Source organism: Bos javanicus, chromosome 15 (genome assembly GCF_032452875.1).
Source record: "Bos javanicus breed banteng chromosome 15, ARS-OSU_banteng_1.0, whole genome shotgun sequence".
Taxonomy (NCBI): Eukaryota; Metazoa; Chordata; class Mammalia; order Artiodactyla; family Bovidae; genus Bos; species Bos javanicus.
The window spans coordinates 84,021,405-84,040,853 of NC_083882.1; the positions used below are offsets into that span (position 1 = coordinate 84,021,405).

At 55.8% G+C, this 19,449-nt stretch overlaps 2 protein-coding genes across 2 annotated transcripts; one reads left to right on the top strand and one right to left on the bottom strand.

Annotated features, from left to right (window-relative positions):
* Nucleotides 1-298: 298 nt before the first annotated feature.
* Nucleotides 299-4,542, bottom strand: THYN1 (thymocyte nuclear protein 1). Its single transcript, XM_061381679.1, has 7 exons — nucleotides 3,990-4,542; nucleotides 3,276-3,457; nucleotides 2,280-2,348; nucleotides 1,850-1,942; nucleotides 1,327-1,422; nucleotides 927-1,119; nucleotides 299-477 (listed from the first exon to the last, which is right to left on the bottom strand). The coding sequence occupies exons 1-7, from the start codon at nucleotides 4,033-4,035 to the stop codon at nucleotides 431-433; spliced, it is 726 nt and encodes a 241-aa protein (XP_061237663.1). The 5' UTR covers nucleotides 4,036-4,542; the 3' UTR covers nucleotides 299-430.
* A 431-nt stretch (nucleotides 4,543-4,973) lies between these two features.
* On the top strand, nucleotides 4,974-18,939 carry ACAD8 (acyl-CoA dehydrogenase family member 8). The gene is made up of 11 exons (XM_061381677.1): nucleotides 4,974-5,153; nucleotides 9,090-9,190; nucleotides 9,579-9,748; nucleotides 10,320-10,429; nucleotides 10,742-10,818; nucleotides 11,077-11,214; nucleotides 14,261-14,396; nucleotides 14,478-14,575; nucleotides 16,847-16,999; nucleotides 17,169-17,271; nucleotides 18,470-18,939. Exons 1-11 carry the CDS (start codon nucleotides 5,042-5,044, stop codon nucleotides 18,520-18,522), a joined length of 1,251 nt encoding a protein of 416 aa, XP_061237661.1. The 5' UTR covers nucleotides 4,974-5,041; the 3' UTR covers nucleotides 18,523-18,939.
* The last annotated feature ends 510 nt before the right edge of the window (nucleotides 18,940-19,449 follow it).

Consider the following 19,449-nt stretch of genomic DNA (forward strand, 5'->3'; position numbering starts at 1 on the left):
GCGCCACTCCGGCCAACGACACCTGCCCTCCCCACGCCTGCGGGCCCTGGTGAACAGTGATGCCCACATTGTTAATGCCAGTTTCAGACAAGCACGTGGCTGAGAAAGGAATTTCGGATTGATTCCAGCTTGGCAACTTGTCCTGAAACTGCTGATTTAATCTCCGTGGGACCAGAAGCTTGAGGGGCTGGCAGGGAAGGGTAGAGACAGCCATGTCAGCAGACTGGGCCCTGCATCAGGCCAAGGGGCTGTGAAACCTGTTCTACCCACGATGCTGACTGAAAGAAACGCTTCCAACTTAAGCATGGGTGTTTATTAGAAAGGACCAGGCCCCACTGCTCACAACCGGCGTGCTCCCCACACTGCCTCTTGTCTTGCGGTAGCTTGACTTTGGGGCAACACCTTGTCAATTTCAGCAGCCGCGTCTCCATTAACTCGGTTCCTTTTCCTCCAGGCTCAGGATAAAATCAAACTCCTCTGCCGAAAAGGGCACGAAGAGGAAGAATTAGGTCTGTATCACCCCTTGAATGGGCTTCCCAGGTGGCGTCAGTGGTAACAAACCCCCCTGCCAATGCAGGAGGCCTAAGAGACACGGGTTCGATCCCTGGGTCGGGAAGATCCCCTGGAGGGCATGGCAGCCCAGTCCAGTGTTCTTGCCTATGTTCTTGCCTAGACAGTCCCACGGACAGAGGAGCCTGGGGGGATATGGCCTGTGGAGCCTCCACTCTGAACGGAGCGGTCCAGCAGGTCGTCTCCGGTGCGAGGCCAGCAGCCGCTCCCTCGGGAACGGGGCAGGGGGCTCTGGCTGCTGCCACACACGGCACCCTGGGCAGCCCAGGGAGCGCCTCTCGTGGGAGTTACAGGGGCGGGGACACAGCCCTTCACCGCTGTGCTTAGGCTTCCCCAGCGAGTACGAGAGCACTCACGGTCGTTCTGGCATGTGGTCCAAACACAAGGGCCATCCTTACCTCGGCTCAGGCGCTGGACGGACAGTCTCTGGTGAGTGAAGAGAGCCATGTTTTTCAAAGGGCCGCCAGAGGCTCTGTGTGCTTGGTGATGGGCTCTGAGCTCGGCCAGGGGAATGAAACGCTTCATCGTCCGCACAAACTGTACGTCCACCTACAGGACAGCGGCGTGCGGGGCAGGAGCACACCCAGCTGCGTCAGCTGAGTGTAGGAGGCCCCGCGGCAGGCTGCCCGCGCCCGTCCTCCACCCCAGTGGCAGAGTGGCCTCACTGACAAGCGGGGCTCTGTGCCCTGCCCCAGAGACCCCAGAGCCTCCGCGCTCTGTCCATCCGTGAGCTGGGAAAGACAGGAGTAACTTTACCATGGACCACTTGGGGTTGTCTTCCTTGCTGGATGCATCATAGTGGGGATTGTTTTTCTCAAACTGTGTGTGGTCTGGGTAAGCCTCCTTCACAATCTGAAATCAGATCCGAGTCTCAAGTCATTTGTCCAGTCAGCTCCACAGCCAGACTTCAGTCCGAGTCCAGCTTCCATTTCTTGGCCTACATGGTCTCACCCCGTCTGTCTGCCACAGAGCCAGCGAGGGCTTAGACGTGTGGGAATATTGCAGTCTGAGGCAACCCTGACAGTGGGCTCCCAACCAAGCAGAGCTCGCTGCTGGCACCGGTTTCCCCACCCACAGTCGCGTGTCCGCTGGCTGCCGGCCTGCCTGAGCGCAGGACCACGAGAAGCCTGTGCCTGCGGGGCCTGGGATGCAGGCCCACCTTGCTGTAGGCCTGCCACCTACTCCTGACCAGGGTCGGGGGGCGTCGATGACCCACCTAAGCTGTGTCCCCAGACCCACATGAAGGGAGCCGGATCAGCCCTCAGCCTGGATGCCTGACCTTCACAAGGCCCGCGATGCCTGGCTCTCTGCAGTTGCTGTGGTAGAAGAAGGCCTCCTCGTCCAGCCTCATGGCCCTCAGGAAGTTTCGGGCCTGTTGCAGCAGACAAGGAACAAGCGCTGTCCTCCCACTGGCGGGAAGCACCAGCCAGCGGAAATCGAGTCCGCCTTTGTTAGCTGAGACTCCTTTCTGCAGCCTACCCCCCGCTTCAGTTTCGTCCTTGCCTTTTGCCCAGATGTGTATCAGGACACTGGCTGGAACACAGGCAGTTTCAAACTGCAGGCAGCCAGAAAAATTCAGGTATTTATTGTGTATCCTCAGGTTTGGGTTCAGGGAAAAAGCAGCCTTGGCCGAGACAGCTTCACTCCTGAGTAGTCAGAGGGAAGCAGGCTTTTCCCCCCAAGCCTCACGGTCCTGCCAGCCCACCTACCTGGTAGTTGCGAACACCATCCCAGCACGTCGTCTGCCTGGGCTGTGCCTGGAGATCCTCGATGCTGAACTGGGCCAGAAACAAGGTCATTTGGTGAACTCTCCTGGGCCAGCAGGTCAGGACGTATGGAAGCAGACATGTTCTTCCCCGTTTAGTGTGAGCACTGCTGGCAGCAGGGCCCAGGAGCCTCTGGGAAAGTACCCCACAGCTGTGCGTGCCAGGCACGCAGACAGCAGCCCTGTCCACCCTGTCATCTGGGCCCAGGAGCCTCTGGGGATAGTACCCCAGAGCTGCTCATGCCAGGCACGCAGACGGCAGCCCTGTGCCCCCGTCATTCCTCACAGTCCAGAGGATTAGGGGAGTGGGTAATCTGCTAATCCCGTTCTCTCTATTCCTCTATTATTAAAATATATATCCCTTCTATAGCATCTCCAACTGTGTCGTCTCTGGGCTGTGTGAGAACTGAGTCACACTCACCCCCTGGTTACCAGCTGTTGGCAGGGAGATACCTAAGGGCACAGTGGGTGGCCAGAGAAAGGCAGCCTGAGGCCAAGTGCTGCCTGGCTTGGGGCTGGTGGACCAGCCTTTGGGCTGCATCTGGCCCACGCCTGACTCGCAGACAGTTTCACTGGAGCACAGACAGGTGGCCTATGGCCAGTTTTTTTTGTTGTTATCTTGCCCGGGCGTATAGCTGACTGACAACGTGGTGAGTTTCAGGTGGACAGTGAAGGGACTCAGCCATAGGACCACATGAACCCGTTCTCCCCCAAACTCCCCTCCCACGCACGCTGCGTGGCCCCTTCTGGTGACGGCAGCAGCACTGCGACCACGACCGCCCGGCCCTCTAGAGAAAAGCTGGAGGGTCACAGCACAGATGGCAATAAACCCTGCTGGTCCTACTCCACACCACCGTCTCCGTGCTCCTCAGAGGCAAGAAGTAGGTGATGGGCCCTGTGGCGTCCCCTGTGCACCGTGGAGGTGGGCGCAGCACCTCACCTTCACGTCCACGCCTTTCTCCAGTCGACTTTCTGGCTCTGACTTCATCAGCCAGTAGCTGCTGAGAGCCTCCCCACTGTCTTCAAAGACTGGAGTCTTCTGGAGGCTGGAGTTCTCCACTTGGGCTGATGCCCTCCCTAGGTTCTTAGTTTTGGTGCGTTTTTCTTCTGGCCCCTTCATGTCTGCAAGAGAAACAAAAAGAAAACTTTCTTACCTGCTGAGAAAGTTCTGATGCAGGAAAAACAGCTGCTCTGGAGTCAGAGTTTCCCAGGTGGTGCTAGTGATAAAGAACCCACCTGCCAACATAGGAAACTTAAAGCTATGGCATTCAGTCCCCAGGGTTGGGAAGATCCCCTGGAGGAGGGCATGGCAACCCACTCGAGTATCCTTGCCTGGAGGACCCCATGGACAGAGGAGCCTGGCGGGCTACAGTCCATGGGGTCACAGAGTGAAGCAACTGAGCACAAGCACAATACAAAAGCCTGGCGTCATCATCAGTGTTCAGGAACATGAGCTTCTATGTCACGCAGACTCCTTCCTTGCTCACTGTGCTCTGAGCCTGCCTCCTTTCCACTCCTTGAAGGTGCTCAGAGAAGATGGATAAAACCACCACTGAGGAGTCTGCCGGCATGGATGAGACTTGTGCCCTCCAGCGAAGGAAATGTGCCTGAAGCAGAGTGGGTACCTGGTAATTAAGAACTGTTGAGTTTTTACCTGTGCTCGTGGTCACGCTCAACCTAAAGCAGTCAGTCCACACCATCCACCTGGAGGGTATGCGCCAGATTCTACGCCAGCCTGCCACGCTGGCCTGAACCCACCTGACCCTCCTGCACGGCCTCTGGACTAGGTGGAAGCTCCCACGCGAGCCACCCTGACGGCCGTCTGACACGCGGCCCCCTCCTGCTGTGCCGGTGGCCCTCGTGGACAGTGAGCGGGACTCGGTAAGCACCGGGCGCACTGATCATCAACAACCCGAAACCCTCGCCCGTCTCCGGGAAGCACTTCCTCTGCCTCTGAGTGCTCTGCTGCTGCTGCCCTTCCACTGAGAATGCCACTCACCCTGTGAACACGAGAGACGCCCCGCTTTCCTACCCATTCTCGACGCTAGACTCAAAGCCCCCGGCCCCCCGACCCTTTCCCTTCGGCGTGTGGCTCCCTTGGGAGTGGGGGCCGCGCGCGCCGGCCCTCGTCCCACCGCCTTCCCCGGACAGTCAGCGCTCGGACGGACGAGTGGCAGAGAAGGGCCCAGGACAGAAGCCTGGGGGCGGCTCGGGGCCCCGAATCACAGAACCAGCCTCGCGGCCTCCCCGTTCGCGCTGAGCGGCCCGGCGCGCTCACCCGGCCCCGCCGGCCTCCTCCGGGCTCGCGGCATGCTGTCCCGCGGGTCGGGACGGCCGCAGCCTCGGGCGCTCACTGGACCCCTCCGCGGAGTCCCGCGAAGCCTCTGCGCCCCGCGAAGCCCCCGGCGCGAGCCTCCGTAGCTCCCCTCTCTCAGTCCGCGCCTCACGCTCAGGCCCGGCCCCGCGAGCCCCGCCCCGCCCCGCCCCGCGGCGCTCTCCAGTCTTGGCACGCGCGCCGCGGCCCCGCGGGCCTCAGGGAATTGTAGTCCCGGCTCCTCCCACAGGCGCCCCGAGCACGCCCTCGGGGCCGCGGCGCGCACTACAGCTCCCGACGTACAGTGCGGCGCGACCCCGCGGCCTGTCTGCCGGCCGAGGTCGCGGGAGCCCAGACAGCAGCCGGAGCTGCTGGGAGAGGATCGCTCGGCGATGATGCTGCGAGGAGGCTGCCAGCGCGTCGGAGCGCGGCTGAGGGGGCTGCGCCGCGGGCCCCGGGGCCCCGCCGACGGCGCCCGGCGGGGCGTGGTCTCCTGCATCGACCGTAAGTCCCGCCGGGGGTAGGCTTCGGCCCCGGGTCGGCGCGTGCGGAGCCCGGGGGCGCTCTGGTGGGCGGGGGCCCTCGGCGGCCGCCGCCGGTCCGTCCCGGCGCTTTGCGGTGGGGGACTGGCGAGGCGGCCTGGGGCTGCGGTTCCCTTCTCTCCCAGCACTCGGAGCTGCCTTGTTACCTCTGCTTGCTGTAAGGGCGGGCTTCGCCGCAGGGACTCGTGAGCTTTGCTGTTGTTAATCATAAACTTAAGTCCTAAAGGTCGTGAGGACGTGCAAAGCCAGCTGGTGGTTGTGATCGGTGAACAAACCTCCGGTGATCCAAGACTCGCTCATATAAATAAATTACGTAACAACATCTATGGTTACAAAACAGTTATTGAAACTCCTGCAGAAAAGTAACTTGTAGCAAGTGGGAAACTACCAGAGCTTATAGACCTGAGTGGAGTGTCTCCTAGCAAATAATTTCCATGCGAGTCACCGAGCGGGGCTTCTCTGGTGGCCGGGCGGTAAAGAGCCCGCCTGCAGCGCAGCAGAGCTTCCCTGGGTCCGGAAGGTCCCCTGGAGGGAGAAATGGTAACACTCCAGTGTTCTTGCCTGGAGAATCCCATGGAGACAGAAAAGTCTTTGGGGTTGCAAAGAATCGGACACGACTGGACACACACCCACAACGGAGTAGGGGAGACCTAGGCCGACTAGGGGGTAACCAGACCCTGTGATGCTGTCAAAAAAGAAAAACACTTTTTTCTTTTGAAATCTTTCTTTTAAAAAATCTAAAGTAAATGACACTTTTGTAAGCAAATAGAGCAGCTTCCGAGTGCCTCAGCTCAATATCTAGAGTTCAAGGACACTAAGGAACAGGACAGTTTTCTTCCCAGGGTTTTAAAGCACCTTCACAGGGTCCCGCCCCATCCTTGCACTTAGGATTTGGTAAGCAGGATTACCTTTGTTGGTTGGCAGCAAATAGGTTAAATAAGAATATTTCCTGTGGCTAGAGGTGTAGCTTCAACAAATGAATTGCTTTATCAGCTTTTTAAAAGAAACTTTAGTGAAATAAAGTTGTCCTTTCAGTGTATCATTCTGCATATTCTAATATCAAGTTAATGGAAGTGATCAACAAACGTTTCTCATTGTTTCTTGGTGCATTTTAATGTGAAAAGTAATTTTTAAGAGGGCTCTGAGTTTCCTTATATCTTATATATCATTTTACAGATGAAGAAACTTGCTTAGGGTCTAGTGCAGCCCTCTCATTTTACAGTGGGGGACCTGAGGCTGAGAGAGAAGCCTTCCCTCCTGAAAGCTGTGTAATTAATAGTTGCAGACCCTGCAGACGCCTGCTTGCTTGTCCATTGCAATTTGCTGCAGCTTCCCACGTGTTCTCTCGGCGCCAGGATTCTCGGAACTGTTGAGATCTGGTTAGGTGTGGGCTTTGATGCATTCAGAGATTCCTGTGTTCGGTTTTTTGGGCTCTTGTTCACCCTTGAACTACTGTACAATCAAGGTTTTCCTCCTCTGATGTGGGTTCTTGTTCTCTTTAGCTTTACTACTTCTGTGTGCATTTGTGTGTGTGTGTCTTGGCATCTATGTACTGGCTTCTTGAACTCTGCCAATAGCTCCAGCAAACTTCATGTGGCCTGGTTTTTGTTGTGTTTTTCTGGCTCATGTTTTCTGGAAACTGGGCACACTTTCTTGTGTATTATTTACTTTTTAACTTGACTTTTTGCTTGTTTACTCCAAGCAGTATTCTCCTTTTGTTGTTGTTATTGTTCAGTCGTGTCCAACTCTTTGCTGCCCCATGGACTGCAGCACACCAGGCCTCCCTGTCCATCACCAATTCCCAGAGTTTACTCAAACTCATGTCCATTGAGTCGGTGATGCCATCCAACCATGTCATCCTCTGTCCTCCCCTTCTCCTCCCACCTTCAGTCTTTCCCAGCATCAGGGTCTTTTCCAGTGAGTCAGCTCTTCGCAAGAGGTGGCCAAAGTACTGGAGTTGCAGCTTCAACGTCAGTCCTTCCAGTGAACACCCAGGACTGATCCTTCACGATGGACTGGTTGGATCTCCTTGCAGTTTAGATGCACTCAGACCTTTTACACCTTGAACTACTTGTTTGTATCTGTCAGTACTAATAGCGTCTGTAAACATGTACTGAGCTGTTGCTCAGCCTGAAGTTCTGTAGCGCATATACACTCAGCTGTTCGTTTCCTTAGCACTCACAACATCCTGTCCCAGCACTGCCCCGTGGTAGACCTCCAGTCCGAATTCTTCTGGAGTGGAAAATGGCCTGAGTCCTGAGTAGGGAACCTTGAGTTGTTTATCCCTAACCACATTTCTGAAAACACCGCCCAGTGTCGTTTCTGCCTTGGACTTCTGAAGGTAATGCCACCTTTAATCTTCACAACTCCCATCTGACTGAGAGTCCGGGCGGGGACACACAGCTCTCTCCTGGCTCACAGGCGGCTGCTCCTGAGGCCCGGGCTTGCCGGGGTCTCTGAGAGGATGGCTGCAGGGCAGTCGGGTGCTGGAGGGGGTTGTCCCTGAGACTCCACGCCCCCTGTGCTCTGTACTGTTGCCCCCAGGACCTGGTCTGACATGGAAGGATGGAGTCTTAGGAGGCCATGAAGAGCCTGCACCTTCCACTTTGCCCTCGACATTTTGACAGCCACCACTGTGCCTCCCGCAGTAAGAGACACTCCTTGAGGCTTCTTAGCACATCTGAGGCAGGGGCTCCTTTCCAAGGGGCACCAAGAAAACAAAGGAGAAATAAATGGGATTCGCCCTGTGCAGGTTGCTGACGATTCTGTGGCATGGCTCCCAGGATTCATGGTCCTGTCTTTTGCACATTCTCTACACCATTCCCAACAGGTTGTGGTCTTCTCACGCAAGCTGTGCTTAGGTTCTTTCCTTTTAGCTTCCGGCCTGCCCTGAGCAGAACGTCTGTCACCTTGCAAAGTGGGGAAAATGATAAGTGTTTGAGGCACAGGACTGGCCAGTGGGCCTGTCGCTGTGTTTGACATTTCAGTCCTGTTCTGCATTCACTCTACACAGTGTTTGGGGGTAAAAAAAAAGTACATAGAAAAAGAACAGTGTTCACGTCATTCGGAGAACTGGCTATTTAGAGAACAGCTGCAAAGTAATGACACTGAACTGGGTGGTCAGTGTGTCAGGCTGATGCAGGGATCTTTCTTCTAAAGAGTGTCACCTGTCGTGAGATACTGGAGTAGTACCATCTCTTTGAAAACGTTTGTGGTTCTAGAAAAACTTATCCTGATGAAACTGGACTGATGGTATCACTCAGTCAGTTCCTTAGCTCTTAAGTAGCTTAGAGCTGGAAGTGAAGGAATTACGCAAAGCACTAATAGTCGGGGAAGAAAACACTAAAATTTCTGAATGCATTTGGTAAAGACAGATTTAGGAGGCCCTTAGCCTTGTTCTCAGCGCTGGAAGACTCAGTATCCATGTTCAGTGACTATCAAATGCACAGCTTTGCTGCAGGGCCTTTATCCTCAGTTTGCAAAGTAAGCCAAAGTACACCTGTTTTCCTTTCCTGATTGAGCTTGTAGAATGACTCTGTTGATGCATATAGACAAATAGGCACAGATTCCGATACAGAAAAGGTAGGGCATCCTAAAGGAAAAAAAACGTTTTACCGTAATATGAGGGTCTCTGTGTGTTTATTATTCTTTTAATGTGGTTTTACAAGGAGGAAAAGCGAAAGATGAGTAATGGAAGAAGTAGTAACAGGGTGAAAGAAGTCGGCTAGTGTGTTCGGGAGTGCCGAAGGGAGGTGCGGGTTCACGGGGGCGCGCGGCGGAGCTCCATGTAGGGGTGCTCTCGAAGTCGTCTGCCCACCACGCTGCATGGGGCTTCTGGCCTGCTGTCCTCTCCCCTGAGCCCCGACCTGGTTCAGAGTAAATGCTGCCTTGCCCACAGCTTCCATGGGACTAAGTGAAGAGCAGAAAGAGTTCCAGAAAGTGGCCTTCAACTTTGCTGCCCGGGAGATGGCGCCGCACATGGCAGAGTGGGACCAGAAGGTGAGGGCGTTCAGCTGCACGGTGCCTCCCACCAAGAGCCTGCCTCCTCCCAAGCACCCAGCTTGCAAAACTCACAGCAAATGCGAGTCCTGTAGGGGCGCGAGGCCTCCTTCTGCAGATGCCACCGCTTTAATTCGTAGATGAAAATTAAGATTTGGGCACTCTTAAAACCCAGGCAGTACTGGAATGATAAAAAGAAACTTGAGTGCCAGAAAGCAGTCCACATAGAATGCATTTTAACTGGCCCACTGTGTGGGCGACAAAAGCAGCGCTGAGTCGAGGGGCTCTGTCCCCTCCTGCGTGCACACGTCTGGGCCCCTCCTCACGCCCCTGGATGAGAAGCCCGCCTGTGAGTCCCTCTCCGATGACCCTGCCCTTTTCTCCACAGGAGCTGTTCCCTGTGGACACGATGCGGAAAGCAGCGCAGCTGGGCTTCGGGGGGGTGTACGTTCAAACAGATGTCGGAGGGGCAGGCCTCTCGCGGCTGGACGCCTCCGTCATCTTTGAAGCCTTGGCCACAGGCTGCACCAGCACCACGGCCTACATGAGCATCCACAAGTGAGTGCCAGCCCGGTGGACGCAGCGTGTGCTGGCGTTGGTCGGCGGGCACCTTCTGTGTGGACGGGAGAGGGTTTCGCTGTGTAGTGCCTGCCCCCGCCCGAGGAGCCAGTGTGTCAACAGCTTGCGCGAGGTCTGCGGCCACCTCTTGGCTCGGATCTGTCATCTTGTGTGTTGCTTAGAGAATGCTGGCCTTCTCCCAAATGCCAGCTGCCCTGGTTCCAGACAAGAGTTCTGCATTAGGAAACGGCCTCACTTCCCTTTTCCTCAACCCAAAGATGAAGCCTCCACTAATTTGGGAGAGTACATAGGACGGCTTGATTTTCAGGGAGCTCCGTTAACCTAACCGGAGATAGTGTAGCCAGCGCCCAGGTGACCTTGGCCCTGGGTCCCTCTGGGTGCTGTGCTCCCGGACTATGTGCTAATCCAGGCCTTTGCTTGAAACGTGAGCCTTCTCAGCTGTGGCTTCTCCCCGCCACACTCCTGTGCTCTGCTCCCCTCCCTGCGTGCGTGCCCTCCCCTCAGCTGCCTTTCCCTTCGGTCTCTGCCCTGGCCTCCTGGGTGTGCTCAGCATGTGTGTCTGGATTATCGACCGCTTCGGGAGCGAGGAGCAGCGGCACCGGCTGTGCCCGCCCCTCTGCGCCATGGAGAAGTTCGCCTCCTACTGCCTCACAGAGCCAGGTGGGTGTGCGTGCGGCCCGCGGGCCTGCGGAGCCTCGGCTGCCTGCCCTGGCTCGGCTCGTGTCTCCATCCCGACTGAGCATTCTCACACGCTCACAGGTCACAAGGCTCAGGGCTCCCCGGAGTGGGAGTGCGGAGGGGGAGCGGGGGGCTCTCCCTGAGCACGTTGCGCTTCTCCAGGTCTGGATCTTCTCCAGGTCTGGATCGAAGGCGTCTGTCGTTAGGGACGGTCTCTCGGGAGCTGGGACCTCGCGGGGGCTCCCTCCCCTCCCCAGCACCCCCACCTCTCAGCTCCCCTTCCTCCCGCCCTAGGGAGTGGGAGCGACGCTGCCTCCCTCGTGACCTCTGCCGTTCGACAACACGATCATTACATCCTCAATGGCTCCAAGGTACACGGCCAGCAGCCGCGGCCCTCCCAGGCAGGGTGGCAGCCCTTCCCCTCGCCACCCGCCCGGCCTGGCCCGCATGTTTGCAGGTGAACCGTGTCTGGGGCCAGGACCTCAGACCTACGTCCCAGTGCTCACCATCACTGTTTCTCCTCCGGTCTGAGCCCATTTAGGCCCGTCCTGGGACCCCTTCCCGCTGCCCCTCACCTCCCACTGCCCCGTCACCGGGGCACCCGCTGTCTTCCTGCTGCAACCCCACAGGCCTTCATCAGTGGTGGCGGCGAAGCTGACATCTATGTAGTCATGTGCCGCACAGGAGGGCCAGGCCCCAGAGGCATCTCCTGCGTAGTGGTGGAGAAGGGGACCCCCGGCCTCAGCTTTGGCAAGAAGGAGAAAAAGGTGAGTGCGGTTCGCCAGGGAGCCTCAGGTGGGAACCCCGCCCCAGCAAGTGGTCCGCCCTGCCGCCCTGGCTTTGCAGGCTGTTGCTTCAATGAGGGTTTCGACAGTGAGGAGTGGGGGCAGGCCTCACTGCATCATGTGGTGCTGCTGGCAGGGCACCGCGCCTGCCAGTGGCTTACATCAACAGAGGGATTTCTCCACCGGCTCCTGCTGCCACTTCTGGCCTATATTTCTTACTTCCTATCTCTGCGCCCACTTGTTACCCAGGAAGAAATGCTGACAGGAGACTAGAGATCTCGGGAGTGAAATGCTTTTGGCCCACTTTTCTTCTTTAGCTCAGCAAAGCTTCCTGGAGGTAACCACGGGTCCCTCAGTAACGTAAGAGGAGGGTGTTTCCCTGGGCCTCGAGAAGACATCTCCAGGATGGACAGATCCCACAGCCAGGCTGTGAGCCGTAGGCCTGTGATTACGCCCCTGCCCCTGGCCCTGAGCTAGGGTCTCCTCAGGTGGGCCGGCCCGGCGAGTCCTCAGCTCCAGCAGGTGCCCTTAGAGTTGGGCCCGGGCAGCAGTCCGCGAAGAGATGGCCCCAAGTCTGCCTCTCGCCGCCTCTGCTGGCTCCCCAGGCCCCCAGGCTGCTCCGTGCCGTCCCTGATCCTGACTCTCTGCAGCTGCCAGGGCCTGGGAGGCTCCGTGCCCCTCTCGTGCAGCAAAGCCGGACCCTCTCAGCACTGGGTGTGCAAAGCCTTATGCTCTCGCCTGCCTGCACTTGTAAGACACGTGCCCTCTTAGCTCTGTACACGCTGAGCTGTGTTCACGTGGCTTGGGAGACGGGTGGGATGTCTGTCTGGTTTTGAGATGGACTGACATGGAGTCTGACACGTTGTATTATAGAACCAGGTTATACTGATTCTGGTGTTTCTGCTCTTATAAAGCTAGTGTTGGCTGATTCAACACATTTGTATTTCTGATATCTGTTGGCAGTATTACGAAATCTAGCTAGCTTGGGGCTTGGAAAAAAATTGTAAAATAAATTCCTTATACAAAAAGTTTCTCTTTTTCTCCTTATGCTCTGTCTCCTCTCACTTTCAAGCATACATTATTTTTTCTTTTGCTTTTTGGTTTTCCTCTTTATTATTAGTTGTGCTTTGCGTCTCTCTCGACAAATGGGAAATTCGGAAGGCCAGACCGGCCAGAACGGTGCGCCAGGGTGTAGGGCTGCCTGTGAGCAGCGGGCGGGTCAGTGCGAGGGAGGGGAGCGAGCCGGGTGTGACGCAGGCGGAGGAGAGCTGCTCGTGTAGGGACAGCCGAAGATAAGGTGTCACTTGATGCAGTCTGCCAGGTCAGGAGCCGGCTGCCAGCCAGCCCTGAGGAGGGATCTGGGCAGAGGCAGCAGTGGTTGCAAAGAGCCTGATATGGAAACAAGGTTAGTGTGTTTGAAGAAGCCAGGATTTCTCAGTGTGGCCGGAGGGTCATGAGCAGAGGGCTCCGTGTGGGGTGAGGTCGGAGAGCTTGCCGGCCAGGTGAGGGGTCACCTGCTGACCGCCTCGCTTGATCTGGCTGCTCTTGTGGCCTGAGCAGCTGGCTTTCTCTCCTGCTCATCTTTCCTACAAGTACATGCTTCCACTTGGTGTACTGAGCACCTTCTGTAGCTGAGAACTTGAAACAGAAAAGGAGTGTGGAATTGCTTTAGCTTGGATTTAGTCGTGAAAAGATTTTGTACGGGTAGCGGGGAGGACTCCTCTATGGCAGTGGGAAGGTGGTCTTTGGAATGAAAGACAGACGGACAGGCAGGGACTCCTTGTTCTGGGCTGGGACTGGGGAATATCTTTCTGGCTGCAGCTTCACAGGGACTCTAGGCGGTGAGGAGCGGGCTTTTCTGCCCTAGGGAGGAGGGAGACTTTTTCACCAGAAGGGGCTGGGAGGTGGCGGCCATGTGTCTGTGGTTCTCTTACAACTCAATGTTAAGGTCCCCGGAGCTTCCCCAGCCAGGGGTGTGTGTCCTGAACGGGAGGTGAGTGTCCAGGGAGACCCACAGCCAGGGTGGGAGGGTTCAGACTCGGGGTCTGGAAGACAAGATGTCAGGGCCGGCCCTGCTGACCAGAGGGGCCTTGGGAGGCTCCACGGGGAGGTGGGGGTGGGGGTGGGGTTCCCAGGGAGGGGCAGAGGCAGCAGAAGCCCTGAAGGGGGCGGGATAGGAGAGAGGGCGCAGGTGAGGGATAGGAGGGGCTGAGGAAGGGTTGGACAGAGGCTTCAGAGGAAAGGCCATAGGTGGGGCCGCTTCCCAGGCAGGGCGCCCTGAAGGGGGCGGTGCGGGAAGGGCTGCCAGCCCCTGAGCCGAGGGCTCGTCCGACCCCATGCCCGCAGGATCTGACAGCGTGGGTCTCCTGGAGCGGAGAGGAAGGAGGCCAGTCTATGTCTGTGGGGCACCTAAATCCAGCTCTTCGTGAGGAAGGGGGCTCTGCCGGCCTCCCAGTGAAGCTGTCCCTGGGGACACCGTGGCCCCAGAAGGCACGCGGGCTGCCCGTCGGCTAGTTAGAGGGCATGGGCTGCGTCCTAGGGGTGGAAAACCGTCCCTGGGCTCGAGACTGACATACTGAGGGGTGTCTTGCTAAACCAGCTCCCTAGGAAAAGCAGAGAGCAAGAGCTCCTCCTGTGCGGCCTTTGTCGGCGTCTGTGGCGTGAATACTCCCACTTCCGGCCGCCAGCGTGACGTCACCAGTGTGATGTCGCCGGCGTGACGCCGCCGGAAGCCCCGCTGGGCAAGGTGTGTGAGTGGCTCCCGCGCTCTGGAGCCCGTCCCGCACCAGGTTGGTGTGGTGAGCAGATGCTTGGAAGTAGGTGTCCTCCGTATGTTTAAACGTTGTGCTGAAAGGGAAGTCTGTCAGAGCTGACATACTGAAGTGTGGCCTTCCTGTTTCTCCTCAGCTGAGTTCTCGGGAGCCTGAGTCCCGGGACGGTGGAGCACCCATCTCGGGCCCGGGTGGACAGCAGACATCGCGCTGCGTGGTGACTGCCGGGCCGCCACACAGCCCCTGCTTTTTGCCAGGTGGGGTGGAACTCACAGCCGACCCGAGCAGTGATCTTTGAAGACTGTGCCGTCCCGGTGGCCAACAGGATCGGGGACGAGGGCCAGGGCTTCCTCATCGCCATGAAGGGCCTGAATGGCGGGAGGATCAATGTTGGTGAGGACCGCGGGGGTTGGGGGCTGGGGGCGGGCGCGACGGCCCCCAACTCACTGGCCGCCTTGATCCCCTCCCTCCCAGCCTCCTGCTCCCTGGGCGCCGCTCACGCCTCGATCGTCCTCGCTCGAGACTACCTCAAGGTCCGGAAGCAGTTTGGAGAGCCTCTGGCCAATAGCCAGGTAACTCCCCGCGTGTCCCTTCCTTTGCTCTTGTCTCCAAAATGTCTTCTGGAGCAGTGGGGCCCTGCTGTCTCTATTGGTTCTGCCCTCACTGCAGCCAGAACTTGTGCCTTTTTTCTGTCCCGTTTATAATAGTTTTTGTTTATAGTCGCAGGAAGATTCGTGATGGATTACATGGCAAAAGAAACATGATATTTTAGGAGCATGTGCTATTTTGTTTATGAAATAGATACATGTAAACACTAATAAAACGTTTTCAAAGATACCTCTGAAAATGCAAAAAGTAGTTATTTCAGGGGAGTGGGATTGGAGTGATTGCTTGTTTGTGACCCAGTTTTTCATTCTTTTTTCTTTATTGAGGTAACACTGGTTTTCAACATCATTAAAGTTTCCTGCATACATTATAACTGGGCTTCTTGCCCACCATAGCGAGCTCACCACCAGAAGTCTGATCCCATGCATCACGTTCAGCTGACCCCCTTTGCACATTTCGTCCTGCCCTCTTCCTCTCGTGACCCCCAGTCTGTTCTCTGTACCTGTGAGGTTGTTGGGTGTTTTCATTTACTGTGTGTTTTTTAGATTCTTCGTGTGAGTGAAGTCATGTGGTATTTGTCTTTTTCTGTCTGACTTCATTTAATGCAACACTCTAGGTCCATCCATGTTTCACAAATCGAAGAATTCCTTTCTTTTTATGGCTAAATAGTAGTCCGTCGTATACATACATTCCATCTTCTTTGTCCTTTCTCTTGTTGGACACTTAGGTTGCTTCCACGTCTTAGCTGTTGCAAATAATGCTGCAGTGAACTTAAGGACGCATGTATCTTTTTGAATTAGTGTTTTCATATTTTTTGGAAAAATACCATAAGTGGAATAGCTGGATCGTGGGATAGTTCTGTTCAGCTCTTAGCTTGTTGGGGTCCCTTTGTAGGTTATGGTCTTTTTTCTGACTGACTTTAAGAATCTTTGTCTTTGACTTTGGACAGGTTTAATATATGTCTGGGAGACGGTCTGTTTGCCTTGCGGTCGTCTGTTAGCCTGCTGGACATGTATATCCAGTTCCTTCCCCAGACATGGGACGTTCTCAGATCTTCTGTAAACGAGCTCTGTACCCCCATCCGCTGTCTTCTCCTTCTGGGATGCTTACCATCCTTACACTGCTCTTTCTGATGGAGTGGGACAGCTCTGGTAGGGTTGATTGTGTTTTAATCTTAGCTTTCCTCTTCCATCCGAATCATTTCCAGGTTTCTGTCTTCAGGCTCTCTAATTATATGGTCTGCTATATTTCCATAGCTTTCTAATGCATTCTCCATCATGTTTATTGAGTTCTTCAGCTCCAGGATTTTGGTTTGATTCTTTCTTGAAATGTCAGTGTTCTTGGCAAAATAGTCCTTCTGTGCATTACTTTTATTCCTGAGTTATCTCGTAGCTCGTTGAATTTCCTCATGATGGCTCTTTTGAATTCTCCACCAGTTAGAGCCAGTATCCATGACTGGTTTGGTTTCTGGAGAATTGTCATTTTTTTGTGATATCCTGTGTTACTGGTGAGTTACTCCTCTTCAGCTGGCTCGTTAGAAGCAGCCAGTCTGTTCTTAGGTAGAGCTTTTTTCTGCCTGATCCTAACAGCCCTGCAGGCTGGAAGCCGGAGGCTTTTCTTCTGGTTTCCAGTTCAGCAGCCCAGGCTGTGATTCCTCTTGCCTGTGTGGCCTCTCCCTGGAGTGTTGCCCGGGCTCCCTGCTGCTCCCTGCACTCAGGCTTCTGGCTGTGGCTGGTATCCCACTGGAGGCACCTGGATAGTGGGTGCCTCCGCCTTGTCCAGGGTCACCTGCGGTAGGGGAGTAGGGGTGGAGCTGGGGTCTCGAGTGCCTCGCCTGTCTTGACTTGTTGGGTCCTGGGCGCTGCTGTGGGCTCAGCTGCCAGGCCAGGGGCCAAGGTCTGGGGTCTCAGGTCCTTGGGTCCTGTTCCTCCAGGTCCCAGCCCACCACCATGAGGTGCAGAGGTGTGGGCCACCAGGGCACCTTGGTGTGCTGCGCAGAGGCACCTGTGTGGAGCTATGGGCGTTTTACTGGCTATAGGTTGAAGGGGTAGACAGGGGGCATCTCCTTGAGGAGGTGGTGACTGCAGTGCGGCAGTGGAGAGGACTTGGAGCTTACCAGGCACATTCTGGGTGGGGCCCAGGGGCCCGTGGCTGAGGCTTTTCCTTGGAGGGGACTCTCAGGGCCCCGGGCAGTGCTGAGCCATCTGTGTGTGTGGTTCTCTCCCCTCTCGCTGCAGTACCTGCAGTTTCAGCTGGCCGAGATGGCGGCCAGGCTGGTGGCCTCACGGCTGATGATCCGCACTGCGGCCACAGCTCTGCAGGAGGAGCGAGAGGACGCGATAGTCCTGTGCTCCATGGCCAAACTCTTCGCTACGGACGAATGCTTTGCGGTGAGTGCTGGTGCTCTAGCTCTCCTGGATGCCCAGGATGTGGTGGGCCTTCTGTTCACTCCTGGGGTGCTTCTTGAGGCACCAGTTACTCAGGAGAGGCCCATGTGGGTGCTCATGGGGAGGAGCGCCTTCCCGGGACCTGAGGGTCCTCACCCCCATCTCCCTGCAGATCTGCAACCAGGCCCTACAAATGCACGGTGGCTATGGCTACCTGAAAGACTACGCCGTCCAGCAGTACGTGCGGGACTCCCGGGTCCATCAGATCCTTGAAGGTAAACGTGCCCAAGATGGTTTCCTCCCTGGCGGAGTGTTCAGCCCGGCATCTGTCCCTGTGCCGCCTGGGCCCCGCTTGCCTTCCTCCTCCCTCCTGGCCCCTTTGGAGGGGAGGGCACTGGCCTGGGGATCAGGAAGTTCTGCTCTGTCCCCTCTGAGGTCACCCTCCCCCTGCTCTTGGCCTATGTCAGTTTTATTTTTTATTTATTATTTTTGATTGTGCTGGGTCTTTGTTGCTGCATAACTTTTCTCTAGTTGCAGCAAGCAGGGGCTACTCTTCTTCGCCATGCTCCAGCTTCTCATGGCAGTGGCTTCTCTTATTGCAGAGCACAGGTTTCAGTCGTTGGAGCACATGGGCTAAGAGGCTGTGGCTCCCAGGTTCTAGAGTGCAGACTCAGCGGCTGTGTCTCCGGGTTCTAGGGCCCAGGCTCAGTGGCATGGCTCCCAGGTTCTACAGCGCCGACTCAGCTGCTGTGGCTCCTGAGTTCTAGGGCGCAGGATCAGTGGCATGGCTCCCGGGTCCTAGGGCGCAGGATCAGTGGCTGTGGCTCCTGGGTTCTAGGGTGCAGGATCAGTGGCATGGCTCCCGGGTTCTAGGGCGCAGGATCAGTGGCTGTGGCTCCTGGGTTCTAGGGTGCAGACTCAGCGGCCATGGCTCCCGGGTTCCAGTGCACAGGCTTGGCAGCTGTGACTCCCGGGTTCTAGAGCATTTTTTGCATCAGAAAGAATGTAAAAATGAAGCAAGCAACTCCTCTCCTCCCCCAGCAACTGATTCCACCCCCTTTCAGGGAAAATGTTTTTGTTCTTTTAAAATTCAGTTTTCTGATTACCAACGATGTTGGTGTATTTATTGTTGAAAAATTACAAAACACAAGGAAAGTTTAAAAAGATCACTCAGGTTTTGACATCTGAGTTAATATTTTGGGTTCCTTTTATATTTTAGACCGGAAGTACTCTTTCTGGACCTTTTCTGTGCTTGTAGATACACTTTTAAAGAATAGAATTATACTACGTGTATATTCTGCTGTTTTATTCTGTTTTTACCTAATAAAAGCATTTTTGCCATCAGGAGAGGTTTTTTACAAGTCAGTTTTTCCTTCTTCCTGACATCTGTCGAGATGAAAAGCACTGCTGTTTACAGTCCTGGTCAGACTGGTCCCTGACCCTGAGGCCCAGCCCGCCCTCTCCCTCTCGCAGGCAGCAACGAAGTGATGCGGATGCTAATCTCGAGGAGCCTGCTGCAGGAGTAGCCCGCCCCGGGCTCCGACAGCAGGTCGGTGGTGGGCGCCCCCGTGGAGGCACGGTGACTGTCAGGAAGCATTGAACAGGAGGCTTCCTGTGTGCTGCTCTGGATCTGTCATGAATCCTCTGTCCCTTATTAATTCCTGAATATTCAGGAATTAAGTGGAGCAGCAAACTGCTCCCTGGGACTGAGGAATGTATGCATTTCCTTCTAGCTTTTCCATATGGTGATAAGTAACTATTTACGACCCTCTTCCTTTTTATGAAAAGTGATTATTTACAATCCTCTCTCTTTCATATGGGTGACCTCATGTTTCCTTGATAACTTGTAAATTTTGATTTTATCTCGGCTGAAAATAGCTACCTTGTAAGACAGTATAAATAAATACACACAATGTTGAATAAAACACCTTTGCTGCATCAGAGCTTTGGCCCCTGTGTCTTTCTTTCTCCCTCTCTCTCTCCGTTTCTCTCTCTCTTTTGCTTTCTTATCGTCTACTCCAGACTACCAGGTTCCGGTCCATTAAAGGACCTCAACAGGTGACGAGTGAGTCGGGCTGCTGGAGGGGCCGACATCTCCACGGCGGCTTCACGGCGTCAGCTGGAGGATGGCAGGGCCGCAGGACTGGAGCTGCCGAGAGGATATGCTGCCTAGTCTTCCTGGCGCTCGGTGGCGGGGAGCTTCTCACCCGGCCCACAGAGTCCTGGTGGTGGCCTGAATCCGTCCCCAGGGCCCTGGACGCCCCGAGGAGGGCTTCCCAACCGCAGCAGAGGTGTGGGGAAGGAGCGGGGCTGAGATGGTTCCTGTCAGTTCTGCTCTGCCTGCCCCTTGAAGACAAGACCGTCCTGTAGCCACCCTCAAGCAGCTCCTCTGAATGCAAGTCACGATGAGAGGGATGTGCGAGGCCTCCTCCCGAGCCACAAGTGGGGCGCAC